This window comes from Pteropus vampyrus, unplaced genomic scaffold, assembly GCF_000151845.1.
Source record: "Pteropus vampyrus isolate Shadow unplaced genomic scaffold, Pvam_2.0 Scaffold72, whole genome shotgun sequence".
NCBI classification, from domain to species: Eukaryota; Metazoa; Chordata; class Mammalia; order Chiroptera; family Pteropodidae; genus Pteropus; species Pteropus vampyrus.
The window spans coordinates 2151765-2175995 of NW_011888853.1; the positions used below are offsets into that span (position 1 = coordinate 2151765).

Here is a 24231-nt window from a genome sequence, read left to right on the forward strand (position 1 = left end):
GTGTCACTCTTGCCACGACCCCTCCCCCAGTCCCTCTACCGTACAGAGGGTCTGTCCCTGTGATCCCTGCCTTTGATGCTCTGGGCTCCCCCCGAGCTCACTGCTCTGCTCCCTCTACATGGGGCTGGGGGTCGATGGTGAGGGCTGGAGGCGGTACCAGAGCCGGGTGCCTAACCTGGGCATTTCTGGGCTGCCTCTTGGTGCTGTCCCCAGGCCGTCAGCACACCCTGGTCCAGAAGATCACAGAGGCCTTGCCCCCGGAAGTTCCTGCCCAGACCAGCCTGACCCTCCCGCCTGATATTGACCAGTTCCCCTTCTCCAGCTTCATTTCTACCGGCTTCCAGGTCGGCATGCCCTGGCTTCAGCTCTTCCCGGGTGTCAGCCCCTGCCGGGCCGAAGCTGTCTCTTTCTCTGTCTTCCCCATCCTTCCTCCCTCTCCTGTCATGGGCGCTGTGGATGCAGCTGCATGGCTTGGAAAATATCCATTGAACCTAAATGACTCACTTTCTAGTGTTACTTAGATCTGTGATGCCACGCCTGTGGCGTTGCCCTGCTGTTGAAGTCACGTCGTTAAAGCGAGTGTAATGACCAGGGACACTGTCCAGGCTCTGTGTTGGGTACAAAAACAAAACGCAAAACCGCCCTTAGAATATGAGCCCAAATTTCATTAACAACAGCAGCGGAGGGAGGTGGTGTATATATCTGTGCAGAGAAAGTAGAACTAGGTAGAGGCTAAAACGTTAACTGGGGCCGTATTTGGTAGGGGAGCGTTAGTGGTGGCTTCTGTTCTTTATCCTTCGCCATGTTTTCTGAGTTTTCCGCATGCATGGGCATTAATTTTCTAATCAGAACGAGCAACGAAGCTGCATTTTTAAGACGGTTTTCCTTGCCAGTCCCTCTCCCTCTCCCTGGGTGGTGGTCCCACGGGTTCCCCCGGGACCGTCTCCAGCAGGGCAGCACACACCGGCCCCCGCTCAGATGCTGTGTCATCCTCCTTCCTTGCAGGAGCCATCCTTGCCCAGTCCTGGGCAGCTGCTGGCCAAGCCCCTGACCCGGCTGGATGGTGAGAACCCTCAGCTTGCCCTGGATGTCAACAAGGTGGTGAGTGATCCATCCCGGAGGGGACAGTGTGGGCTCATGCAAGGGCTGGACCCTGGCTCCTGCGTGCTGGCTGGGACCGCAGGAGCCCCGAATGTCCTGCTCTCACCTCGTTTTGTGTCTGCAGATGCTGCGGCTCCTGGGAGACGGGTCCCTGCTGGCCTGGCAGGAGCAGACCATGGGCACGTACCTGGCGAAGCAGGGCCAGCGCCAGCCAGGGCTGCGGGATGAGCTCTTCAGCCAGCTGGTGGCCCAGCTCTGGCGCAACCCAGATGAGCAGCAGAGCCAGCGCGGCTGGGCCCTCATGGCCGTCCTGCTTAGCGCCTTCCCCCCTCTCCCCACCCTGCAGAAGCCACTGCTCAAGTAAGGGGCCTGGCGGGTGGAGGCCCCGTGGGTGAGGTCAGTGGGCCATTGCACGCCCACAGCAGCCCTGTGCTGTCCCCGCAGATTTGTGTCCGACCAGGCCCCCACAGGCATGGCCGCACTGTGCCAGCACAAGCTGCTGGGGGCTCTAGAGCAGACACAGCTGGCCCCTGGGGTCATACGGGCCCAGCCGCCCACCCAGCTGGAGTGGACGGCCGGATGGCGGCGGGGCCGAATGGCACTGGACGTCTTCACTTTCAATGGTGATGCCCGCCTCCTGATCAGGCCTCCCCGAGCCCACAGTGGAGCGGCCCCGTCCCCTCACCCTCCTGGACCCGCTTCCTGCCTCACCCCCTGTGACCCTGATCTTCCTTCTGTCCTGCTTTTGCAACCCACATGGGGACAACAGCCCCTTCCTGTCAGGGTGGACCCTCCTGTCCCTCACTCTTGGCTCCCACCTCTCGTTCTCACAGAGGAACGCTTCTCGGCCGAGGTAGAGTCCTGGACCACGGGGGAACAATTTGCAGGGTGGATTCTGTGGAGCAGGTATGGGGGACCTGGGGTGGGGGGAGTGTGGCCAACACTGACCACTGTCCCGTCCTCTTCCTGGGTCCTCCTCACCATCCCAGCCCACTCCCCCACCAAGCACCTGCAGCTACTCCTGCAGGCCCAGGGCCAAAGCCTGCTCCCTGAAGGGGTGGGGCGTGGGGGTGAGTGGGCAGGGTCTAGAAAGGACATTCAAGATGGGGAGCAAGAATGGGGATTACGCCTAATTAAATAGGTAAACACATAAGCGTGAGCATCAGAGCCGATGTGTAAGAGGGTTGCGAGATGCAAATAAGAACAGCTGTCTGGGCAAAACTGGTTTTGTCACTCAGGTTCCTGTCCCCTTCCCCCTTGCCCTTTGGGTGTGGTCATCTGCTTGGCTGACCACTCCTCTATTGCACACCCCTGTCCCGCCCAGAGGCCTGGAGGGGCCCCCCCGTGGCTGGTCTGTGTCACTGCACTCCAGGGACTCCTGGCAGGACTTGGCTGGCTGCGACTTCGTGCTGGACCTGATCGGCCAGACCGAGGACCTGGGGGACCCAGCTGGTCCCCACAGCTACCCCATTGCTCCGCAAAGCTTGTAGGTGCCACCTCAGCACCCCTGTCCCCAGCCTGTTCCTGTCCCTATCCTGTCATAGGTGACCCCCTCCCCCCCCCGCCCCCACAGCCAAGGTACCGGCTTAGCTGGGCCTCTGTCTCCTGCAGAGCTGAGGATATCCCCCCTGCCCCTGGCGTCCAGGCCCCCTCGCTGCCCCCAGGTCCCCCTCCAGGTCCAGCCCCGCCACTGCCCAGCAGGAGCCACACAGGTGAGTCTGGGAGTGGGCACGCTGAGGTTGACAGAATGCTGGAAACAGGGGGTACAGGAAGCCCTGTGCCCCAGGCAGATGACACCGACTGTCCTCTGGCCCCATAGGTGAGTCCCGGACCTCGGGGAACCTGGACGGCTTCCTGGACCACCTCTTCAAGCCGGTCCTCTCCCCAGGCCTCAGCGTAAGTGTCCTGCGCACACACCCCACAGCACCCTACCCCACCGGGGCCTCTGCTGCCCGTCCCATCTCTCCCGGGGCTCTAGCTCTGACCCCATGACCTGTGACTTTGTCTCTTCAGGATCTAGAGCAAGTCTGGGCTCTGAAGAGCCGAATGAAGGGAGGGGGCGCCATCGGACCCATGCAGCAGAGCAGCTACCCCATGAGTGAGTGTGGGGCCAAGCACCCATCTAGGGTCTCCCTGGCCCAGCAGCATGAGCAGTCATGGCCTGGGAAACCCCAGGCTCGGGGTCAGAGCTCCAGCCTGTGCCCTGGTGGCCCATACTCTTCTCTTTACTTGAGGCTGGGGGAAGGCAGCCTGTGGGCCTGGGTAGGGACCGACCTGGGAGGGCCCTGTTTCCTCAGTGTACCCAGGGATGATGCAGGTGCCTGGATACCAGCCGGCCATGATGCCTCCACCCATGCCCATGATGCCAGCCATGGGCGCAATCCCTGCCATGCCAGGTAAGACTGGGCCAGGGCCCCGGGTCCCTCCTCCTGTCGGGACTGGAGGAGGGAGGGTCTTGCCAGCGGCCCAGGGGGCACAGTGGCCAGAGGGTGGTGAGCTCAGTCATGGCTCTCAGCTGCCCTGGCCACCTGCCCCACCCACAGCCATGATGGTGCCACCACAGCCACAGCTGCAGCCTCTGATTCCCAGCGTGGACCCGAGTCTGCTGGCGACTCAGCAGCAGAACTTCATCAACCAGCAGGCGCTGATCCTGGTGAGGGAGGACAGGGCCCCAGGGTCACCTAGCCGGGGCAGGTCTGGAGCAGGGTCAGGCTAGTTGTGACTTGGGGTCACCTCCCCTCCTCCAGGCCCAGCAGATGACGGCCCAGGCCATGAGCCTGTCTCTGGAGCAGCAGACACAGCAGCGCCGGCACCAGGCCCAAGCCCAGGCCCAAGCCCAGGCCCAAGCCCAGGCCCCTGGAGCTGCCTCCCACACCCCAGCTCCAGCCATCTTTCCCAAGCCCAAGAAAGCCCCGGCACCCCAAGAGGAGCCAGAGCGTGACCTGGAGTCAGTGGGGGCCCCCCTGGAGGTGAGGAGTGGAGGCCAGGCAGAGGGCGGGGCCTGGGAGTGGGAGGCAGGCTCCAGGGCAGCGGAGATGGGAGACACGAGCTGGAGGGTGGGGGAGGGGTGGGAAGATGCAGAAAAGATGCCATTGGGCCCCAGTTTCCGGGACAGGAGGGGTTCGCTCCAGGAGTGGAGACTTGTCTGGCAGGGCTGCCCCCTCATGTCCCCTTTCTGACAGCAGGAGACCTCACAGGGGGAACACAGGCCCCAGCGGCCCAAGAACTTCCAGCAGAAACGGGATTATTTCCAGCGGTTAGGTGAGGGAACTTGGGGTGGCAGGCCTCGCGCAGGGGCTCGGTCAACACGCCCGCCTAGGAGGGAACAGAGGGGTGCACCCTGCTCCCTTGGGTCAGTGTGGCCTGTTCAGGAGCACTGATGGCTAGGCCCGGTGGAGGGTGACAGACAGGGCCATCTGGGCGCTTACAGGACAACAGCAGAGCAAGGTGAAGATGGTGAAGCCACCCACCAAGGTGCAGATCCCCCAAGGGGAGGAGCAGGAGGAGGAGCAGGAAGAAGAGGAACCCCACACAGGTGGCAGGTGGCAGGGAGGTGGGGGAGGGCCGGGCCTTGCCGTTCTGCTCACGGTCTCCTGTGTTTCCTTTCCTCCCGGTCAGCGCCAGCACCGTCCCCTCCTCCATCTCCCGTAGTGAAGAAGCCACTGACACTAGATGGGGCCAAAGCTGCCAGGGAAGCTGAGGCTCAGCCGGCCCAGGAGGTAGGGTCTGGCGATGGCCCCAGGCTGGCGCCGGCTCGGGTTGAAGGCAAAGTGCAGAACAAGCCCAGCAGAGAGATTGGAAACATCATCCGCATGTACCAGAGTCGCCCAGGCCCCGTGCCGGAGCCCGTGCAGCCATTCAGGTGGGCCTGGGCGCGGCCAGCGCTGCCCGCTCCCCAGGAGGTCACCCTGTGGGCTTCTGACCTCTTCTATTTCTCAGGAGGCCCCCCAAGACTTTCCTGAAGAAGAACAACCCTAAGGACGAGGCTCTGGCTAAGCTGGGGATCACTGGCGGCCACTTGTCCTCCTCGGTGAGGCCCGTCCCATCCCATCAGGGCATAGCTGCTCCGCTAGGGAGTCCGAGGCTCTCAGGGGTCAATTTGGCCTTCCCCCTAGACACAGTCTGTGTGCGTTCTCTGTGCTCCACAGACACCATCCCCCAGCCCAGGAAAGGGCCCCCCACCAGCTGTGGCCCCTCGACCCAAGGCCCCACTGCGGTTCGAGACCTCCAGCTCCATCAAGGAGAAGCAGGGGCCCCTCCAGGAGCTGTTCGGCCAGACGCCACCAACTACCCAGGCACCCCCACCTCCACCAGCACCCCCACCACCTCTGGCCGGGGACCCGGGGACCCCTTCAGCTGAGCTTTGTGGTAAGGAATGCCACAGCACTGTGCAGTGGGCTTTTCCTGGGGGATTCCCAATAGCCTCTCAGCACTCATGGCCAAGGTCAGCTGCTTGGGCTTCTGGACTTTGGAGCCACAGGTGAGGAGCCCCAGCTTCTGCGTTCCTGCTCAGGGCAGGGTTGGGGCGCCCTGGGGCCTGCCTGGCCCTGAGAGACTGTTATCCACAGGGCGTTGTCCTTGATGCAGACCTGACAGCTGTGTCAGGAATTTAGTGGCCCTGATGACATGGTCAGGGAGGGCCCACAAAGTCAGGGACAGCAGGGAAAGCCTGAGGCAGGAGATGGAGGCAGGAGATGAGGCTGGGCTGGAGTGAGCAGCGGAGGCTGAGCGAGCCAGGCCTTGAAGGGCCCCGGGCAGGTGGGGGTCTTCTCTCCCCGAGCCCCAGTCATTCCTGCTCTGGCCGCTCCTCACCTGGTGCTCCTGGCCCCTCCCTCTGCCAGGCCGGATGGAGCCCATGGGGGACCAGGGGATCTGCACCCAGCTGCTTGTGCCCTCGGCCAGCGTGTGCTTCTCCTACACCAGTGCGCCCTGGAGGCTGTTCCTGCGCAAGGAGGTGGGCACGGGAGCCTGATCTCTCTTCGGGCTGGGGAGGGGGCGGCAAGCTGTGGGGGCTGCCCACATACAAACACCTCCTGCACTGCCCACCTCCTCAGGCCTGGTTTTCTGTCTGGCCTGGGAGGAAGAGATGGGACGGGAGGGGGCTGGGCAGGGGCGCCATGCCCACTCTCTCTCTCCCATGCCTTCTTCCAGGTTTTCTACCCCCGGGAGAACTTCAGCCATCCCTACAGCCTCAGGCTCCTCTGTGAGCAGGTAAGAGCCCGGCCCACCTGTGACACGTACAGACAGAGTGCCCCCACACCCGGGCCCCACTGCTGCCAGCGGAGGGGCAGGGGGACAGCCAGCACTCAGGGGGCACTCGCTGTGTTTCAAGCCCTGCCCTCCTTTATGCCGTCCTCACAACGTCCCTACTAGTTAGGACGATTATCGGCCTATACCGAGGATTAAAACTAAGGCGTGTACAGCACCCAGCACAGGCGCGCGCACACCGCAGGCACTCACTCACTCACTGGTGCTTGTTCCTTTGCCACCTCTGGATGTTCCCAGGGTCGTGCCTGTCCCCCCAAATCTACAATAGTCTCCCCCAAGTTCTGCTTCTTCAGGGGAGCTTGTCTCCGCTGACCAAGGAGCAGCAGGCAGTTGGAAGCCTAGGCTTGGAGAACCCGCTCCCCTCCCTGCTCTGCCTACACCCGCGGGCTCTCGCCCTGTGGCTGCTTCCGCGGTGGGCTCTGGCCTCAGGACCTGGTGGTGACCACCTGGCTCTGCCCCCAGATCCTGAGGGACACCTTTGCCGAGTCCTGCATCCGGATCTCCCAGGACGAGCGGCACAAAATGAAAGACCTGCTGGGTAGAGTCCAGGGATCCTGCGGTCAGGGGACTGGGGCGCGCTGGGGGCCGGGCCTGCCGGGAGGGAGCCCGAGGACCATCTGGGGCCATGCCTGCCTGCAGGAGACTTGGAGGTGGGCCTGGACTCGCTTGTCACCACTGAGGACAGCGTCAAGAAGCGCATCGTGATGGCGGCCAGGGACAACTGGGCCAATTACTTCTCCCGCATCTTCCCCGTCTCGGTCAGTGAGCCGGGGGGCAGGGCTGGGGATGACAGCACCTCAGTCCCGATCCCAGCGCTCAGCTTGGGCCTTCTGCAGCAGGGATGAGGGCTGGGGGTGGGTGCGCCCCAGTGGAAGGACAAAGAACAGCAATGGCCCTGAGCAGCCCTGGGGCATCTTGGATGGTGGAGGGGACCCAACAGCCTGTTTCTGACCCCACCTTCCGGGCAGGGCGAGAGTGGCAGCGATGTGCAGCTGCTGGGTGTGTCCCACCGTGGGCTGAGACTGCTCAAGGTAACCCGGAGCCCCAGCTTCCACCCCAATCAGCTGAAGATTCTCTGCTCATATAGGTGAGCCTAGGCTGTGAGTCTGGGGTCCATGGGGACCAGAGGGCAGGTCCGTTGGCCTGACTCTTCCCCAGCTGCCCCCCTGAGGGTGGGGGATGGCGCGATGGCCCCCAGCTCACGCTCCCACCCTGTGCACAGTTTTGCTGAGGTGCTGGGCTTGGAGTGCCGGGGCAGCTCCACTCTGGAGCTGTCACTTAAGAATGAGCAGCTGGTGCTGCACACAGCCCGGGCGAGTGCCATCAAGGCCATGGTTGAGCTGTTCCTGAGTGAGCTCAAGAAGGCAAGCATGGGCCAGGTGGGGGGCCAGGTGGGGGGGTCTCCACTGATGCTGCATGGCACCCTGTCTGGGTTGCTTGGTCTCAGGGCTGTCAGCCAAGTCCCCTCGAGCTGCCTGGGGTGGGGCTGGGAGTTCTGGCTGGGTCCCTGGAACACTGGGGTGCTCAGGTGAAAAAGAGGCCAACGGAGTGGGGAGCAGGTGGGGCGGGCAGGACAGGCCCACTCACCCCCCTGGCTGCAGGACTCCGGCTATGTTGTCGCCCTGCGAAGCTACATCACTGATGACGGGAGCCTCCTCAGCTTCCACCGTGGGGACCTCATCAAGCTGGTGCCAATGGCCTCTCTGGAGCCAGGTATCTCCAAGGGCAAGCAGGGCACTGACACAGGGCGGGCAGCACGTGGCGGAGCCTCTGACGGGCAGAGGGGCCAAGGGGATGAGGCACCATCCTCGGATGCCTTCCAGGCTGGCAGTTCGGCTCCACCGGGGGCCGTTCCGGACTCTTTCCTGCCAACATGGTGCAGCCTGCTGCTGCTCCAGACTTTTCCTTCTCGCCGGAGCCGAGGACGGGCCAGCACAAGAGTCGGCCGCAGCGCAGAGAGCCCGGGCTGGCTCAGTGTGACAGCACGTTGGAGGTGAGGAAGACGGGAGAGGTGGAAGCCAGTCCTGACTAGGACTCGAGGAAAGAAAGGGCTCGATTGGCCCAGAGCAGCGAGGACCACCCTGGCGCTCGGTGGGAGAGCTTGGTCTGTTGCTGCCCCTCTGCCCAATCTCGATTTCTTGCCTTGTCACCCCAGCAAGACTGTGAACTCCCTGAGGGCAGGGGCTGCACTGTCTGCCCCCTGTGTGTCTCTAGTGGCACTTAGTTCAGTGCTGCCATAGAAAATATGCAATAAAAAGCTCTTGACTTTCCTGACTTCTGGTGGTGTGCTCACTGCAGCTGCTCGGGGCGGAGGTAAGGGTGGGGGGTGCTGGGGTCAGGGCCTCTGGGCAGGCCAGTGGGTGCTCGGGTGGCACCAGGTCTCCTGTGCTCCCAGGGTCCGGTCCACTCCTGGAGCCAGACACACAGTGACTCAGAGATCTCCAGCCTGCCCTTCTCTATGGCCTCTGTCTCCCACAACTACACCATGCAGGAGTTTGCCCTGCAACACTTCCGGAAGCCCCAGACCTTGTGAGTGCCCTGGGCCCTCCCCTGTGCCTGTCTGTCCCCAGTCTCCCTGAAGTGGGCCTCCCCGCTCAGAGCCACCAGGCCAGTGCTCTTAGCACCCTCCCTACATAGCCTGGGTTGTGGCAGGAGGACCGAGCGAGCAGGGCCGTCCTCTCTGTCCCTTCAGGCTGGACCAGACAGAGGGAGGTGCTACAGAAAAGGCCATGGCCAGCCTGGTGCAGTACACCAAGGTAGGGGGACAGCTGGGGAAGAGTCAGGCCAACGGACCTGCCCTCTGGTCCCCATGGACCCCAGACTCACAGCCCAGCCTCTTTGGCTACAGGCTCCCATCCAGGAATCGCTCATCAGCCTCAGTGATGAGGACATGAACAGGCAGGCTGTGGAAAGCTTCCGGAGTGAGTGGCCATCCTGGGTCCCCATGTCTGCGGTGCCTTGGACCTAGGCGCCTGGTTGCCTTCTCTCCTTGACTTTGCCAACTCAGGGCAGCACACTGGTGGTTCCTACATCCCCACAGCCCTCACCCACTTCTACTTCTGCCTGAGGGGTGGTAGGTTGTATGGCTTCTGGGCTGGAAGGCAGAGGTGGGCCCAGCTCACTGGGCACTGCGTGGGGCTGCAGGCACCCACAGAATCTCTCCGAGCCTTGTTTCCCATCAGTAAAGCCGAGGCTGCCGCTCTACCTGGCTTACACACATATTGAGAGCGAGGCATGAGATGGCAGGGGAAGGCCCTGTGTGGTGACAGCATGAGCCAAGGCCAGGTACCCAGCCCAGCTTCCCATGCTTCTCATCCTGCCTGCAGCTCTGATGCAGTTTATGGGGGACCAGGCTAAGCCCCGGGACAAGGACGAGATGGCTCTCCTCTACGAGCTGCTGAAGGTAAGCAAGCAGGACCTGTGTGCGCTGGAAGCTGGGAGAGATGCTGGGAGCCCTTAGGCTGCCTTCCTGTCCTCCTGCCTGGGCCTCGATGGGCTCTCCCTTCCTTTGGTCACTATTCATTCAAATCACCCAGAAGTGTTCATTGAGCAAATACTGTATGCCGGGGGCGTGGCGGTGAGCCAAGCAGGCTAAGCGCCCGCAGAGCTTACAAGCCAGTGGGAGGAGACGGTCAGTAAGCCACGTCCGGGAGCGAAAAGTGCTGTGGGGAGTAAAGCAGGCAAAGGGCTGCTGAGTACGGAGGGCTTGGTGACACGATGACGCTGGAGCAGAGGTCTGAAGGAAGCCAGGGAGTGAGGCATGTGTGCATTGGGGGCAGCCCATATGGACATAGAGAGAGGCAGGAGTGACAGTCCTGATGAGAGGGTGACTGACCCTCAGCACCAGCAGGGCCACCTGGAGCCCAGAGAGCTAGCGGGAGAGTGGAGAATACGGCCTGGGAGGTGCTGGGCTCCAGGTCACAGCAGGCTTTACAGACTGTTTTCAGGACTTTGATTTTTTTCAAGAGAGATAGGAAATCACTAGAGGGTTTTTGAAGAGAGATGTGGCTTTTGTTTCCTGGAGTCGCTCTGGCTGTTGCTTGCTATTCTGGAGGCATAAGGGCAAAAGGTAATTGCAAGGATCCCGGGTGAGAGGTGGTACTGACACAGGCCTAGAGGTGGCAGCAGAGAGAAGACTCAGAACAGCGGGTTTCCAAGGAACTGCACGCGGAGTGTGAGGGAGCGGCCAACGATGCCACCAAGTCCTTGGCCAGAGCAATGAATGTTTTTGATGAGGAAGTCTGAGGGAGGAGCGGGTCCCGGCTGGTGAAGGAATTTCAGACATATGAAGCCTGAAGTCCCAGACTTCCAAGTGCAGGGCCTGGGGTCCAAGGGAGAAGTCTGGACTGGAGGCAGACACCGGGGTCACCAGCAGATGGAAGCAGCTAAGAGCATCGGGGAGAGAGGGCAGACAGGGGCCCAAGGGCACTGCAGCCCTTAGCAGTCCAGGAACAAGGGGAGCCAGGAGAGATGACTAAGACGGAGGGACCAGGGAAGGGAGAAGACCTAGAAGCGGTGATCTGTGACGACGAGCTGGGCAGATACCGTCAAGCTGAGTGAAACAAAGACCCAGAGATGGCCACAGGCTGTCACCTCGACTTGGCCCCCGGCCCCCAGCAGGATTTCTCTGACTTCGGATCCCACGCCATCCCTCACTCCATCACACTACAGCTCTGCCCAGCCCCACTGCCCCTGCCCTGCCCACCTGCCCGTCCTGTCCCCACAGCTGTGCCGAGAGGAGAACCTCAGGGATGAGATTTACTGCCAGGTCATCAAGCAGGTCACGGGACACCCCCAGCCGTGAGTGTGGGGGGCTGGCGGGGAGGGCGGAAGGCAGCCTGCTGCTGCGGCCTGGCAGCCTGAGCCCAGGCTCTCTGCCCTGCAGGGAACTCTGTGCCCGAGGCTGGAAGCTCCTCAGCCTCCTCACTGGCTTCTTCACCCCGTCGATCACGCTGATGCCCTACCTGACCAAGTTTCTGCAGGATTCAGGCCAGAGTCAAGGTGCCTATGGGAGGGGCTTCCAGGTTAGGGTCTCCTCTGCCTGGGGAGGGGTTTGGAGGTGCTCGTGACCCCAGCCTGGCTCCTCTCTGCAGAGCTGGCCCGGAGCAGCCAGGAGCATCTCCAGCGCTCGGTCAAATATGGAGGGCGCCGGCGGCTGCCCTATCCGGGTGAAATGAAGGCTTTCCTGGTACTAGGGGTACTCCCTCGGTGGGGGGAACTGGGGCCTCTGTCCACCCACCGGTGGGCTGACTCTACCACATGCCTGGCAGAAAGGAAAAATGGCCTACCTGCTTCTAATTCATCTGCCCGGGGGCGTGCATTACAAGACCAAAATCCACACTTTCACGGTGAGCACAAGGCCACCAGAGGGGCTGGGAAGAGGCAGGGAAGCTGTGGGCGTCAGTTCCGGGGACACTCCCAAGCGCCCAGCATCATGGCATGTCCACATGCCCAGGTGGCCGCAGAAGTGCTGGAGGAGCTATGCGAGAAGATGGGGATCATGGACCCTGAGGAAGTGCAGGAATTCGCCCTCTTCCTTGTCAAAGGCGAAGGTGAGCCACCTTGCCAGGCTGGATTCAGAGCGGCAGCTTCCCTGCCAGGTCCTCCTTGGGGCCCGTGAGCGAGGCGGTCTCATGCTGGGGTGGCAGGGCCGTGGGCAGGGCTATGAACCTAGGCTCCCCACGCAGGCAAGCCGGTGCGGCCCCTGCGGCCCCACGAGTATATCAACAGCGTGGTGGACGAGGACACGAGCCTGCACAGCCGGCGGCTCAGCTGGGAGACCCGGCTGCATTTTGACAACCTCGCCTACATCAACACCCACTACAGCCAGGTCAGCCCCACCTGGGCGGGCATCGCCAAGCCTCCCTGCCCCCAAGGAGAAGTGATGTGGGCAGGCACGGGCGGGGCTTTCGGGCATAGCTGCCCCTCACTGCTCTGCCCTCTCAGGTGCAGCGGGACTACCTGGAAGGGAAGCTGTTGGTCAGCGCCCAGGCAGATGCCCAAGTTGCCAGGCTAGCTGCCCTCCAGCTCCTCAGCGGGGCCCACGAGGACCCCCCTTCAGAGTAAGTGTGAGCGTGGCCCCAACACCGTCACTTCTCTTATCCCTCCTGGTGTGAGGTAGGCACCCACCCCAAGAGCCTCTCCTTCAGCCCACTACCCCGCAGCCCTCCTCCAAGGTCAAGGCCACTCGACTATACTGTTCTTGGTCCTAACCAGATGGGCCTGCAGCATTGGAGGCTGTGTGCACCTGTCCTCCCCATCCCCAGCTTCTCAAGGGCAGGGACCTCGCCTCACTTGTGTGTCTGGATCCCCAGTCTCACCCACAGTAGCCACTGGTTCATTTTCTTAGCACCTGCTATATGCCCAGCCTTGACTGACCTGCTGTGTCCTAGGCAAGACCTGCTGGCTTACTTGCCGAATCCACTGCAATGGCAGGGGAGCATGGCCACCATAAAGAGCCTGACAGGCCAGGAGCTGAGGCAGCTGCAAGGGTGCAGCTCCCAGGAAGCACAGATCAGCTTTATCGGTGGGTCTGGGGCAAGGGGGCTGCTGGGGCAGAGGCGGGTGGGCGGCACAGGAGGGAAGGGGTAAGGGTGGAGGGGCTGGGGAAGCTTTGCCGCCTGCCCTGTCTCAGGGCCCCAGTGGCCAGGACTCCCGGCTCACTTCTCCGTCCCCAGAGGCCGTGAGCCAGCTGCCTCTCTTTGGCTACACTGTCTACGTGGTGCTTCGAGTGAGCCAGCTGGCCCTGCCCGGCCCCAGCTTCCTGGGGCTGAACCGTCAGCACCTCATCCTCATGGACCCCGGCTCCCAGGTGGGCCAAGCTCCTGTCCCAGTGTGTTCCTGGGCACCCTCGGGCTGTTCTGCTCACCACCCACACTGACCCCTCCCCTGAGAGGAGGGCCAAGCTGTGTCTCTGCTACCCTCAGACACTGTTCTGCACTATCGCCCTGAGCGACCTACATCGGCTCCACCTGCTGAGCCCCCGGGAGGCAGGAGGGCCCCCTGGCCTGGAGCTCAGCTATGGCTCAGCTGAAAGCCCACGGACTATCTGGCTTGAGCTGCCACAGGTGAGTGGCCAGGGCCTCTAACTACCCTGGGAAGCGGGCGAGTGCCTCGCCCAGGCCTGGCATGCCCAGTGGGATGGGCAGGCACAGGGGTGGGGGCTGGCTGGGGAGCCTGTCCTCACATGCCTGCGCCCGGGGAAGGCCCAGGAGCTGCGGCACACCATCACCTTCCTGCTGGACAGCAGCAACGCTCCCGCTTAGTGGCTAGCCACGCCCGAGAAGAGGAGTGGAGGGGCGGGGAGGAGGAAGAGGCCCCGCCCCGGCTCAAGTCTCCGGTGGACAGTCTCCCTTGGAGGCGGTCAGTTCTCTCTGGTTTGGACTTCATGGCTTGGCTTTTTGGGGACCTGCCGCAGCACAGTCTGGCTGGCCCAGGGGGAGGCCATGAGGCAGCGGCTGCTACAGTGACATCAGCTTGGAAGGGGACCAGCGAGACTTGTTCTGGGGGGTGGGTTTGGGGGAGCTGCAGGAACGTGGCGTGGGCCTCTGGTGTTGCCCAGTCTGGGGGAGACGCCCACCTGGCCCCGGCCCTGACCCAGCATCAGCACAGCCCTGACCTGGGAGAAGCAGCTGCCGAGGAAATAAAACTCCTTAGAGAAAAGGGCCGTGTCCACGCACACGTGTTGGAACAAACAGGACTTTATTCCTCTAGCAAACGTCTCGGTACGGCCTGGCCTTCCTGACCAGAAGCCGAGAGGGAGCCAGGCCTGGCCGCTGCCCCTCTGCACCTGGGCCCCAGGGCTCTTCCTGAGGAGACCCCAATGCCTCGTACGGGGGCACCTCACCCCGGCTCACAACTCAAGTGCCGGAGGTGAAGGGACCATTTCTTCCTCCTGTTCCCCTGGCAGCAGCCACACCACCTGCCTCCTTCTGATCTGGGGTCTGGCTCAGAAAATCCAGCCATGAGGGCCAGGAGAGGCGGAAGAAAGGAAGGTGGGCTGACCTCTGGCCTCTAACCCTGATGCGGGAGGTGTCCAGGGCCACCTCCGCAGCAACGTGTGGTTGAAAAGGGGAAAGACCCTGAGAAGAGACGAAGCCCATGGCAGCAGCAAGCCTGGCTACCTCCCCCAGCCTGAGTCAGGCCGAGGCTGGCTCCGGCAGAGTCCGGGGGAGCACACTGGCCCTGCTGGGCAGCGGTCAGTCATCTCTCATCTCTGTGGGTCACACAGGCCGTGCCAGTCAGTTTCACGCTCGCACCGGGCCCGGCCATGGAAAAACCGCCTGATGAGGTTCTGGGCCTCTTCCTTCACTGCAGATTCGGGGCAGGGGAATGTGAGGGCCAGTCTCCTCCCTGCAGAGCCCCCCAGAGGCCTCCAGGCCCGGCAGTGCTGGCACTTACCACTCCTCCCAGGACAGGGCTTCTGCGTTAAGGAGTGCGACAGGTGGCGGGCAAAGGCTTTAAACAATTCCTGGGGGCAGAGGGTGAAGAGGAGCAAGGAGCACGGACCCTGCCCTGCCCCTGCCCCCCGCAACCTACAGCTGTGACCCAAGGTCAAGGCACGCCAAGGGAGGGGGCAGCTGGCCTCAGCGCTAGCCTGCGTCCCCCCTGCGGCTCACGCTCCCTGTGCTCCCACTGCACTCAAGTGCCCCAGGCCCGGGGACACCTGCCCTACCTTGGATGCAAACTTGCCCTCCTTGTAGAAAGGGGTTAGGCACTGGACCACGATGTTCGCAGCCACCTTCAACGAGATGCCAGGAGGTGGGAGCTGGTGGGAGGCTTGGGCCGTGGCATTCACAGCGCCCTGATCACTGGCCGAGATATTGTGCCGGGCCTCAGCTAAGACGGAGGCACTGGCTGAGGGGCGAGGCCTCTTCTGAGCCTGGCTCTCTGGGTTCTCCTGGGCAGGGCCATAGTGGAGGGTCACTCTTGGGCTCCCTGTCACTGGCCCTTCCCCTCCTTCTGAAAGAATGAGCCACAGCACCTGCTGGCTCCCTTCAGCCCATCCCAACTGCCCCTGGGATGTGAAAAGAGGATATTCCCCAAACCCCTAATCCAGAGCGGATCAGAGACCAGTCCGGTCCGCAGGCCTCCTCCCTCCTGCCGTCGCCTCATCCCTGTCAATACCTGCAGGGGTCTGGGCCGCTTGCCCCTCTGTGTCTCCTTTGTGAGGGTAGGTTGGCCTTCAGGGGGCCCCTGGTCTCTGAGAGGGCGGGCACTGGCAGAGGGGAAAGCAGTGTCAGAGCCCTAGGTACTAGCGGTGCCCTCGGCTCAAGCAGCCCCGCAGAGCCCATGGTAGGAAGGGCCCCGAGATTCAGAGGCCTGGTTAGCAAAGGGAATTCCAGAGGGTTCCAAGACTACCTGTTCCCTTACCTTGGCCCCAACCTGGTGCGCTCCTTCGTCTGGGGGCAGGCAGCCAGATGCCCCGGGGCTCCGTCCTCCTCCCCTGTGCACTTCTCTGGGGTCACGGCTGGCGGTCCCCGCACCCCCTCACAGGAGGGGCTGGCACCTTTCGCCCCTGGGGCTGAAGTGCGTGGAGCCGGGCTCTCGGCCCTTTGGCAGAAGAAGCGGGTGATGCTCTGAGAATCCTTGCAAGCCGCAGTGGCTGGGAGCTGCTGCTTCTTGTTGGCCCTGGTCTTGGCAATGGCACTGCCCCTAGAGGGGCCTTTCGCCTTCTTCTTGGGGGAGGGGCCCCCACAGTGAGCACTGCTTCTGGGGGCCTCTCCTCTGAGCCTAGGGTTGGGCTCACTGCGGTCCTCACCCTGGAGGTCACAGGGCCGGCCCGGGGGCTCCTGCTCTCCTCCCGGCACAGGCTGGGGGGCTTCCCCCTTGGCCAGCGTCTTCTCCATCAGCTCTGTGGCCGTCTGGAATTGGCAGGAGCCTTTGGGGAACCCAGCTCCCACCCGCTTGGGTTTGAGCTGTGAGGAGGAGAGAGGGTTCTGACCACCGGGCCCCCTCGAGGGCACTTACTGGTTGGTCCAGGTATGGCCGCGCTGGTGGGCTCTTGTGAGTGGGGGACAGAAAGCCAGGCGCGACGCCGCGTGGGGGTAAGGCAGATGGGAGAAACGCTGTGGGGCCGGAGGGTACAGCTGGCAGAGCAGGGAAGCCCTGGGCCACCCTCGGACCAAGGCTGTCACGCCAGGAGAGGGCAAGACACTGGGCCCTAGCTGAGGGCGCAGGGAAGTGGTGCCCTTCCCGGACCCGGGTCTGGGGTGGATGCCAGGGCACTGCTCACCGAGTACACCTGGGAGGCCGGCCGGATGTCATACTCAGTGGGCTCTGGGGGCTCGGCCTGGGCACTGCAGCTCTTGGCACTGCCTCCCATGTCGTACAGCTGCCCGTCCTTGGAGGCTCTGTGGATCTTAGCCACCTGGGGCGGGGACAGGCAGGCACGCCATGATGCCCACTAGCTCCTGACAGCCCCCGACCCAGGCTTTCCACAGGTGGGTTTCTGTGGCCAGTGGCTACAGGGAGCAGGACACGGGACAAGGTCTAGTCCTCATGGGATTGGCCAGAGATACCTCCGGCTGGCAAAGAAGGGAAGTCGGATTCCATCCCCACTCCCGACAAGTGGCCTCTTGGGTGGGGGTGGGTCCTGGGCTACCTGGGGGCGGGGGGGGGGTACGCCTCCCTCACCCTGGCCCGTGAGCGTGCCCCGCCCCGCCCCGCCCGGGGCCCACCTTACCTTCTTCAGCACGCTGGCCTTGTACAGGTTGGCTGCCTTGGCGTGTTGGAATGTCTCATGTTCCAGCTCCACAGCCGTGGCCCGGAGATCAAGTCTGAGGGTAGAAATGATTGTGAGGTGTCAGGCAGGCCTGAGCCCTCTCCCTGTTGAGCTCTTGTTGGATTCTCCCTGGGGACCCTGGGGATGGTTTGGGGCCTTTTGGGAATGGCTGCAGAGGCTACAGGGGCGTCAGCAGGTGAGGGGCACAGAGACTGGGAACTGGATTCTCCAGGAAACCTGCAGCCCCTCAGTTACGGACGAGCCTGCCCCCTACTGGGGGTGTGGGGCCCTGCATCCCCGGGAGTAGGATGGGCCGCCATCTTGGGAGGGGGCATCCAAACAGGCCAGGGGGGCTCGGGGTTCCTGAGGTTTCTAAAGGAACAGGAGCTTGGAGAACCCTCCCCAGCCCCTCGATCTAGGACACTCACCCATCAGTGGCACCTGTGGCCTGGCGGTTACTGCTCAGAGCCTCCTCCAGAAGCCCCAGGCAGTGCTCACGGGCCTACATGGGGAGAGAAGCCGGTCACAAAAGCCTCGAGGCTGGGGGGCAGGTGTGAGGAGCTGCCCACCTCTTACCTTCACAGTGAGCCTGGGGATCTTCCTGCTAGAAGCCTCTTTCAAGGGACAGTCTTCATCTGGCGGGGAGAAGGAGTGGGTTCTTCCACTCTACCTTCTGCTCTCGAGCCCCCAACCCCCTAAGAAAGCACCCCCCCATCCACACCCTGGAAACAGCTCACAAGCCCCTGTGGACATTCCTGTACTGACCTGGGGGTACAAATTCTTCTATCTTGGGGTCCTTGCCCTAGAAGATCACATGAAGGGCCTGTGAGGCATCCTGGCCGCTGCAGGCTAGCACCCAGTTCAGCACCAGGGAAGGGCTGAGAGGGTGTGAGCAAGAGGCCACCTGGGACCCCACCTAGTCCCCATGCCTCACCTTGCGCAGACTCATCTGCTTCTGGTAGAAGAGGTTCCATTCCCGCTTGTGCATCTCATCTCTGCCCTCGTCACCACTACCTCCAGAGCCTTCATCGTATCTAGGGGACAGGCTAGGCATGAGCAACCCCGGCCTGGGCTTGGCCCTGCCCCCGCACCTCTGGAGGGGCAGTGATATCCCTGATGCCCTGGTAGCTCAGGTGGCACCGAGGTCCTGACCCCAGAGCAGCCCACAAAGCAGAGGGATGGACTGTGGCATGGTGCTGCCTCTGGGTTGGCCTTGGCACCAAGGAGAGAATTCCAGACTATTTCCAGTGGGTTGGGGGTCCCTGGCTTCATAGCCCCTCACCTGCTGAAGCCCCTGGAGCCTCTGCGGCCTCCTTCATAGAGCTCAGGGTCGAAGCCATTCCTCTGGGAGGGCCCAATGCAGGTCTTGCTCCAGCTGCTTCTTTGCTCCAAGGCGTCCAGCTGCTTCTGCACAGCTGCAGGGTTCTGGCAGTGGTCGCAGCCTCTGGTGCAGGTGGGGGGCGCATCCCCAAAGTATTTGGCAATAGCAGCATGGCGGCACCTGGAGCAGACAGCAGGGCAGAGGCGAGGGGTGAGGGGCCCTGGCAAACATTAGTTCACCCAGTCCCTAAGCTTGGGACTGTGTCTGGCAGTGACCGGTACTGTGCTAAGAACGGCATTCTCATCTCACGTGTGAGCCTCACGGGTATCTCGGTTGCCACTTTACAGATGAGGACAGTGAGGTGAAGGCGCTTTCCCAAAGTCAGGTCGCATGGGGGCAGGGGGAATGCAGAGCCAGAGTGTGACCCCAGTTCTAACTTTTCTATAGACTACTCCCTCCTCTGGCCCTGCCCCTGTCCTCTGGTCCCATCCCCTCTGTGTCCTGGGAGGAGCTCCGGGTCTGGGGTCAGAGACCCTGCCGCTGACCCTGCCCCCCTGGGGAGAGCATCTGACCTCTCCAAGCTGAGGCAGGCTCGCCTGTGAAACCGTGCAAGAGCGCTGTTCCCTAGGGCTGTGTGCCGGCCGCTGAGAAGCAGCGCTGAAGCCCAGCGCCTGCCGGAGAACAGCGAGGGTTCTTACCATGAGCACTCCCCCCGCTTTTCTGGGGGTGGGAGAGGGAGGGAACAGCAGGAGGTGGGCCCACCCTGACCTCAGCATTCAGCTCTGCTTTGGTCTCTTAGTGACCTCTTGTTGTCCCCAACAAGCCTCTCTGCCCGGCCCAGTGTACACAGCCGGGGCGGGGAGCTGCCCGAGGGCAGGAACCAGACAGCTTTGAGAGCTGGCATCTCTGCGAGTCACTGGAGAGGCAGCGGGGAGATGCAGCCTTGGCAGAGTCCTCATCACATCTTCCACTGCCCTGGCCCTGTCACGGCTCCTGTGGGGTGCTAGCCTCTAGCTGTCCCTCTTATGACTCCCTAGGTTGGGGGCAGTTGGTTATGGGGGCAGGTACAGAGGCCCCGGGATCAAAGCCCTTACAAATGGCCTGTCCAGCCACAAGATGTGGCAGAGGGTGGGGTGGGGCAGAGCTGTCCAAGGTGTCACATCCCAGGGACATGAATAGCTGGTGTCGCGGCTCTAACCAGAACTCCTCTCAATGAGAGCACTGCAAGAAACCCATTAAGCAGCTGAGACCCTAAAGAGCAGGCTCCAAGGACGAGATCTGATTGTTACGCAGCCCCTAGGAAGCCTGGTCTCAGGGACTTCCCTTCATCTGAGTGGAGAACGCAGCTCTGAACAACCCGAGACTGTAAGGCCAAGGCGGCCACCAGAGGGCACTATTCCCATCGCTCCTAGAAGCAACATGTAATGCATTCCGTCAACTGAGTCTATCTGCACAGCGGCTGCCTGTCCGGCTTCTGGGAGCCTCTGGCATCCAAGTGGTGTGGCCACAAGGTTGGCTTCCACCCCCCTGCCCTCCCCCAAGCCCTGACTCACTGGGGTTTTGTGCTCGCACTCAAAGGGCTCCACTGACAGCTCACACATGCGGGCGGGGGCAGCTCTTGTCCTGCTCCAGGCACAGCCTGGTTGGCTGCGGTGGCACAACCAGCCAAATGTCAAAAAGCCTCGCCGGCTCCAGAGCCTGCTTCTGACGGCCAAGCCAGGGGTGCGGAGATGGCCCAGCAGACACTCTGGCAAGGAGACCAGCAGCGTCCACTTTCCTCCAGGCCCCAGGAGCATGAGGCACCTCCCCAGCAAGCAGGCCAAGCACAGGCCACTCTCAAGTCACTCAGGACTCCCAAATTCTCCCACAGGATGCCCCCAGCGGGGTGGCTGCTTGGGTGGTCTCTGCCCCCACTACTTTCCCTGGCGAGGCCAGAGGGAGGGACCAGCTGGGGAGTCCCTCAAGGGACAGGTTGGGGTGGTCATGGGATGCGGGCCCAAAGGCCCTCCTAAGGGTGGGGTAGACGCCAAAGAGCTGGGTGCTTGGGGCCTCCCTCCCTCCCCACTCCACGTCTCAGGTGGAACCTCCCTGGGGTCATCTTTGCTAGGGAACCAGAGCGACCTCCTCTTTTATCAGCTCACAACCCAGGACCAGCCCGCATGGCTTAGCAGAAACCTACCAGGAGGAAGAGAGGAAGGGGGAGAGAGAAAGCGAGAGGGAGAGAGGGAGAGGAGGAGGAACAAGAAGGGAGGGAGTGGCCCTCGCCGGGACCTCCCCAGGACAAGTTCCCAGCAGGGACTCCCTGACCATGTCCTGGAGCAGTGGCGCTGGCTCCCCTGCGGTCTGGCCGCCCCATGTAATCTGACACTTGAATCTCCTGGATGACCAACAACAAAAAAGCTGACGCAGAGACAGCGCTGGCCGTCAGCGGCAACAAGCAGCTGCCGCTCTGCTGTTCGCACTGAAGAGGCGCTCAGGGAGCAGCAGGGCCACCAGACAGGTGTCTGCCAAGGAAGGGAAAGGTGGCGGTGGGCCACGGAGAGGCTCGAGGAGGCTGCCTGGCATCCAAGCACCTGCAGTCGGCCCCCCCCAGCTCCAACACCTGAGCTCCCAGGTGAGTGGCCACGGATGAGGGGGAACGAAGTAAACGGAGCAGCAAGGGTCCCCCGCCCCAAAGGTAGAGGGCCCCGATTTACCCTGGGGGACACACCTAATCAGTCTCTGGATGGCCTCTTGTTCAAACCTGGGCTCTCCTTTGGCTGGGAGCCAGCACTGGGGGACATAGGCCTGCAGCCCTCTGCGAGGGTGGCTTCCTCCCTGTGTGCTGAGCAGGCAGAGGGGCCCAGGGCATCCGCTTACTCTGCAAGTTAGTTTAAGCTTTTGCTATTCAGGGGGCTTAAGTGAGGGATTTGGCTGCCGGGGCCGGGGAGGGAATTATCACTTGCCTACTGAGCCGCCCTCTTCCTAGGAACAAGGCAGAGCCCTCCCTGTCCCTGCCTTACCCCAGTCCGAGAGGCTCAGGCAGGGTCTGCCCAGTTATCTCTTACCTCCTAGGATGTGGCAGGACCCATGGCAGATCTGCCTATTTGTGTCCTAGACAAGGGCAGCAGCTGCCATCTCTTGTGAGGGGCTTGGGCCACTCACTGCCAGGTGTTTTCAACTCAGGGCTCTGTCCAGGTGCTCCTCACTAGGCCCATTTAGATCCCATTGAGCCCCCAAATCTCCCTGAATCGCGAATCACCAGAAATGCAAGGGCCTGGCTCTAAACCCGGGGGAAAAGGCAAGGATGGCGAGACTGAGGCTAGGGCAGGGTCCGCCCTGGTAGCTGGCCCTCTGCTGCACCTCCGTAATGCTGACTTCAAGGTGGGTCTTTGGGCAGCATGGAGAATGGCCCTCCTGGGCAGGGTCCCAACGGACGAGGCCGGATGCTGATTTCTTGTGCCTGCCTGTCTTCATGCCAGGGCTAAGGTCTCCCTCCCCATCCTCCAGATACTATCCCCAAAGCAAACAAGCTAATATCTACTTAGAAAGAAAAACAACGATCCAGGGAAAAGTGGAAACCAAAGGCCAGTCCAAGTGCTCTTGGCTCAGCAGCAGCCGTGGGACTTGGCCTGGGTTGGTGGCCGGGGAGACTACACGTCCTGCAGTGACGGGTAGCACACGGTGGAGACAGATGCTGAGTGGGAAGGTGGGTGAGGGAGGGCACAGTGGTGAGCCCATGGCTACCTCTGTTGGCTCTTACTCCCCAAGATGCTCCAGGCAGGTGGGGAGGAGAGTCCCTGTGCCCGGAAGACACAGGTGGGTGGGCGTCCCCTGAACGCAGTCCCTGAGCTGGGACAGAAAGGTGATGCCCAGTTCCTGGGGCTTCAAGACAATCACCAGTGGCAGAAAATGCCTCCTCCTGTCCTGGAACACTACAGAGCTGGGGAACCGGGGACTGCTGAGGGTCCCAGCATGTACGTCTCACAGCAAGTTGGAGCCAAGGCAGAAGCGGGCATCGTGGGCATCCCTGCCTTGCTGGTCAGGCCTCTGGACCCCACAAATCAACAACTGTAGGTTATTATTCATTCTGGTTGCTTCTCAAACAATGCCCTGGGGGCAAGAGTGGCTGAAAACCACCCTGACAAAACAACAGGGACAGAGCAAGAAGCCGTGGGGGCCCTGAGCTATCGACACACTGGACACACTGGCTTAGCTTATCGGTCACAAACACCCACCCGCTCCGCCGGGGGAGCTGGAGTATCAGTTTTGCAAGGAGGAAACAGGGAAGCTTCAGTACCAAGTGGCAGCTGTCTAGCCTCCAGGATGCCTGTCTGCTCTGTCGCAAGGTTCTCTGTGCCAGGAGATGCCACACACAGAAATGTTTCCTCCAGCTGTGCCAGCTTTCCTCTCTGCCCTGCTCGCTTTCCCCCTCCACTCACTGCCACGCCAGCCAGGAGCACCCTCTGAAAAGGGCCCCACGGGCAGCCAAGGCTATTTTTCCCCCTTCTTGGAGCCAAGGGAAGCCACCACTTGCTCTGGCTGCTTCCAATGACACGACCGAGCATGGGGTTGGGTTCCCTGGTTCACAGGCAGAAGGTACAGTTTTGGAAAGAGTCCGGTGGACCTGAGATGGAAAGAAGGAAGAACAGAGGATTCTCACTAGCCCCACCAGACCTCTGCCTTCCTCCCTCCAAACCCGGGAAGGTCCAAGGGAGCAGCCAGCCCCAGAGCACCCACTGTCCCCAGGCCACAGCCGGAAACACTTAGGGCTCCCTACAAAGCAACTGAGGGGCACAAGCCACATGGTCACCTGACAGCTGCTGGCTATATTGGGCACCAAGCGTCACATACCCCCTTGGCCTTGCTTTAAATAGCCCACTGGGAAGACCGCCTGAGACCTGCTGGAATGTGCCTCCTCCCGTTAGGGAAAAAGAGGCCCCTCCAGCTTCCCTATGGTCCCCACTAAGGCTCCCTACGCTCCATCCAGGGCTGGAAAGGACAAAACATCAACTGAAAAGCCAAGGGGGCTTGTCTTCAATCTTTGGGGCAGAACGGCAGTGTCCAGCGGCCCCGCTCCCGTTTCTGGTACAGACGGGATCCGGTGAGCAGCCCTGGATCAGACCCCAGGGCTGGGTGCAGCTGGCTAACTCAGGTCTCCCAAGGCCCTCTTGTGCAAAGCCATGCTGCCATCTGCACCCATGGCCCCCTGCTGGTGTGGGCTGACAGTCTTCCCAGAGTGGGCCCAGGTCCTCTGGGCAGGAGGTGGCAGCTTTCTGATGTCACAGCCCGTGCAGGACAGCTGACTTTAGAGCTAAAGCTTCTGATCAACAAATCCCACATTTCCTGCCTGCACTTCTGCTTCAGGTCAACCTGGGCAACCTCCCCCCCGCCCAGCTCTGGAGATCAGCCCCTCAGACTGATGCTGGGGGGGGGGCGGGGCGGTGTCTCCACACCACACCCCCGGCAATCCCTCTTGGGTCTTTGGGCGTGGGAGCATAAGTGAAAAAGCTCTTTTAAGGAGTGTCTCTGATGGCTACATTAGGCAATGCAGGCACGGGGCCAACCAGGCTGAAAAAGCCAGACCAAGCGTAGATGAAGAGGTTGGGGAGAGAAGCAGCCCTGCTCCTCAGCCCCGTGCCGACTGTCCCCCAGAAATGAGACCAGTGCGTGGGCTTCCGTCCACCTGGGAATCTGGGGAGCAGGGAAGCCCACAGACTCCAGAACGAGGGCGGGGCCCACCCTTTTCGTGCAAGCCTCCTCCACTGGTCAATGGGAGGAAGTCTGGTGGGACCACGGGAGTGGGGTCCTATGATCCAGAAAGAATTTGGTGGACCTG

The 24231-nt window shown here is 62.1% G+C and overlaps 4 protein-coding genes across 4 annotated transcripts in view; 3 read left to right on the forward strand and 1 right to left on the reverse strand.

Annotated features, from left to right (window-relative positions):
- The window catches only part of MYO15B (myosin XVB), a 27470-nt gene extending 13543 nt beyond the window's left edge, over positions 1-13927 (forward strand). Inside the window, 40 exon segments of the mRNA XM_023531616.1 lie at positions 214-344; positions 1006-1101; positions 1226-1461; positions 1546-1724; positions 1935-2007; positions 2426-2587; positions 2713-2813; positions 2921-2997; positions 3115-3199; positions 3399-3497; positions 3645-3754; positions 3849-4070; positions 4287-4362; positions 4532-4636; positions 4720-4963; positions 5044-5131; positions 5250-5489; positions 5954-6055; positions 6253-6312; positions 6832-6907; positions 7009-7127; positions 7338-7456; positions 7592-7733; positions 7971-8082; positions 8193-8362; positions 8765-8898; positions 9062-9125; positions 9218-9290; positions 9696-9772; positions 11096-11169; positions 11255-11370; positions 11463-11557; positions 11640-11717; positions 11825-11921; positions 12057-12199; positions 12316-12431; positions 12762-12895; positions 13047-13180; positions 13296-13436; positions 13575-13927. Of these exon segments, the coding sequence (XP_023387384.1) occupies positions 214-344; positions 1006-1101; positions 1226-1461; positions 1546-1724; positions 1935-2007; positions 2426-2587; positions 2713-2813; positions 2921-2997; positions 3115-3199; positions 3399-3497; positions 3645-3754; positions 3849-4070; positions 4287-4362; positions 4532-4636; positions 4720-4963; positions 5044-5131; positions 5250-5489; positions 5954-6055; positions 6253-6312; positions 6832-6907; positions 7009-7127; positions 7338-7456; positions 7592-7733; positions 7971-8082; positions 8193-8362; positions 8765-8898; positions 9062-9125; positions 9218-9290; positions 9696-9772; positions 11096-11169; positions 11255-11370; positions 11463-11557; positions 11640-11717; positions 11825-11921; positions 12057-12199; positions 12316-12431; positions 12762-12895; positions 13047-13180; positions 13296-13436; positions 13575-13634 (4760 nt within the window). The 3' untranslated portion in view covers positions 13635-13927.
- Positions 13928-14051: 124 nt separating this feature from the next.
- Positions 14052-24231, reverse strand: part of RECQL5 (RecQ like helicase 5) — a 34337-nt gene continuing 24157 nt past the window's right edge. Inside the window, exons 9-20 of the mRNA XM_011361952.2 lie at positions 18375-18593; positions 18027-18126; positions 17858-17894; positions 17669-17727; positions 17521-17594; positions 17054-17147; positions 16604-16738; positions 15742-16286; positions 15496-15586; positions 15044-15268; positions 14770-14839; positions 14052-14679 (exon numbers count right to left, since the gene is read on the reverse strand). Of these exons, the coding sequence (XP_011360254.1) occupies positions 14579-14679; positions 14770-14839; positions 15044-15268; positions 15496-15586; positions 15742-16286; positions 16604-16738; positions 17054-17147; positions 17521-17594; positions 17669-17727; positions 17858-17894; positions 18027-18126; positions 18375-18593 (1750 nt within the window). The 3' untranslated portion in view covers positions 14052-14578. The remainder of the gene's footprint in view (positions 14680-14769; positions 14840-15043; positions 15269-15495; positions 15587-15741; positions 16287-16603; positions 16739-17053; positions 17148-17520; positions 17595-17668; positions 17728-17857; positions 17895-18026; positions 18127-18374; positions 18594-24231) is intronic.
- SMIM5 (small integral membrane protein 5) overlaps positions 20901-24231 on the forward strand; it is an 8729-nt gene continuing 5398 nt past the window's right edge. The window contains exon 1 of the mRNA XM_011361950.2: positions 20901-21027. The gene's annotated coding sequence lies outside the window, so the exon portion shown is untranslated. The remainder of the gene's footprint in view (positions 21028-24231) is intronic.
- The window catches only part of SMIM6 (small integral membrane protein 6), a 14310-nt gene continuing 10980 nt past the window's right edge, over positions 20902-24231 (forward strand). The window contains exon 1 of the mRNA XM_023531699.1: positions 20902-21027. The gene's annotated coding sequence lies outside the window, so the exon portion shown is untranslated. The remainder of the gene's footprint in view (positions 21028-24231) is intronic.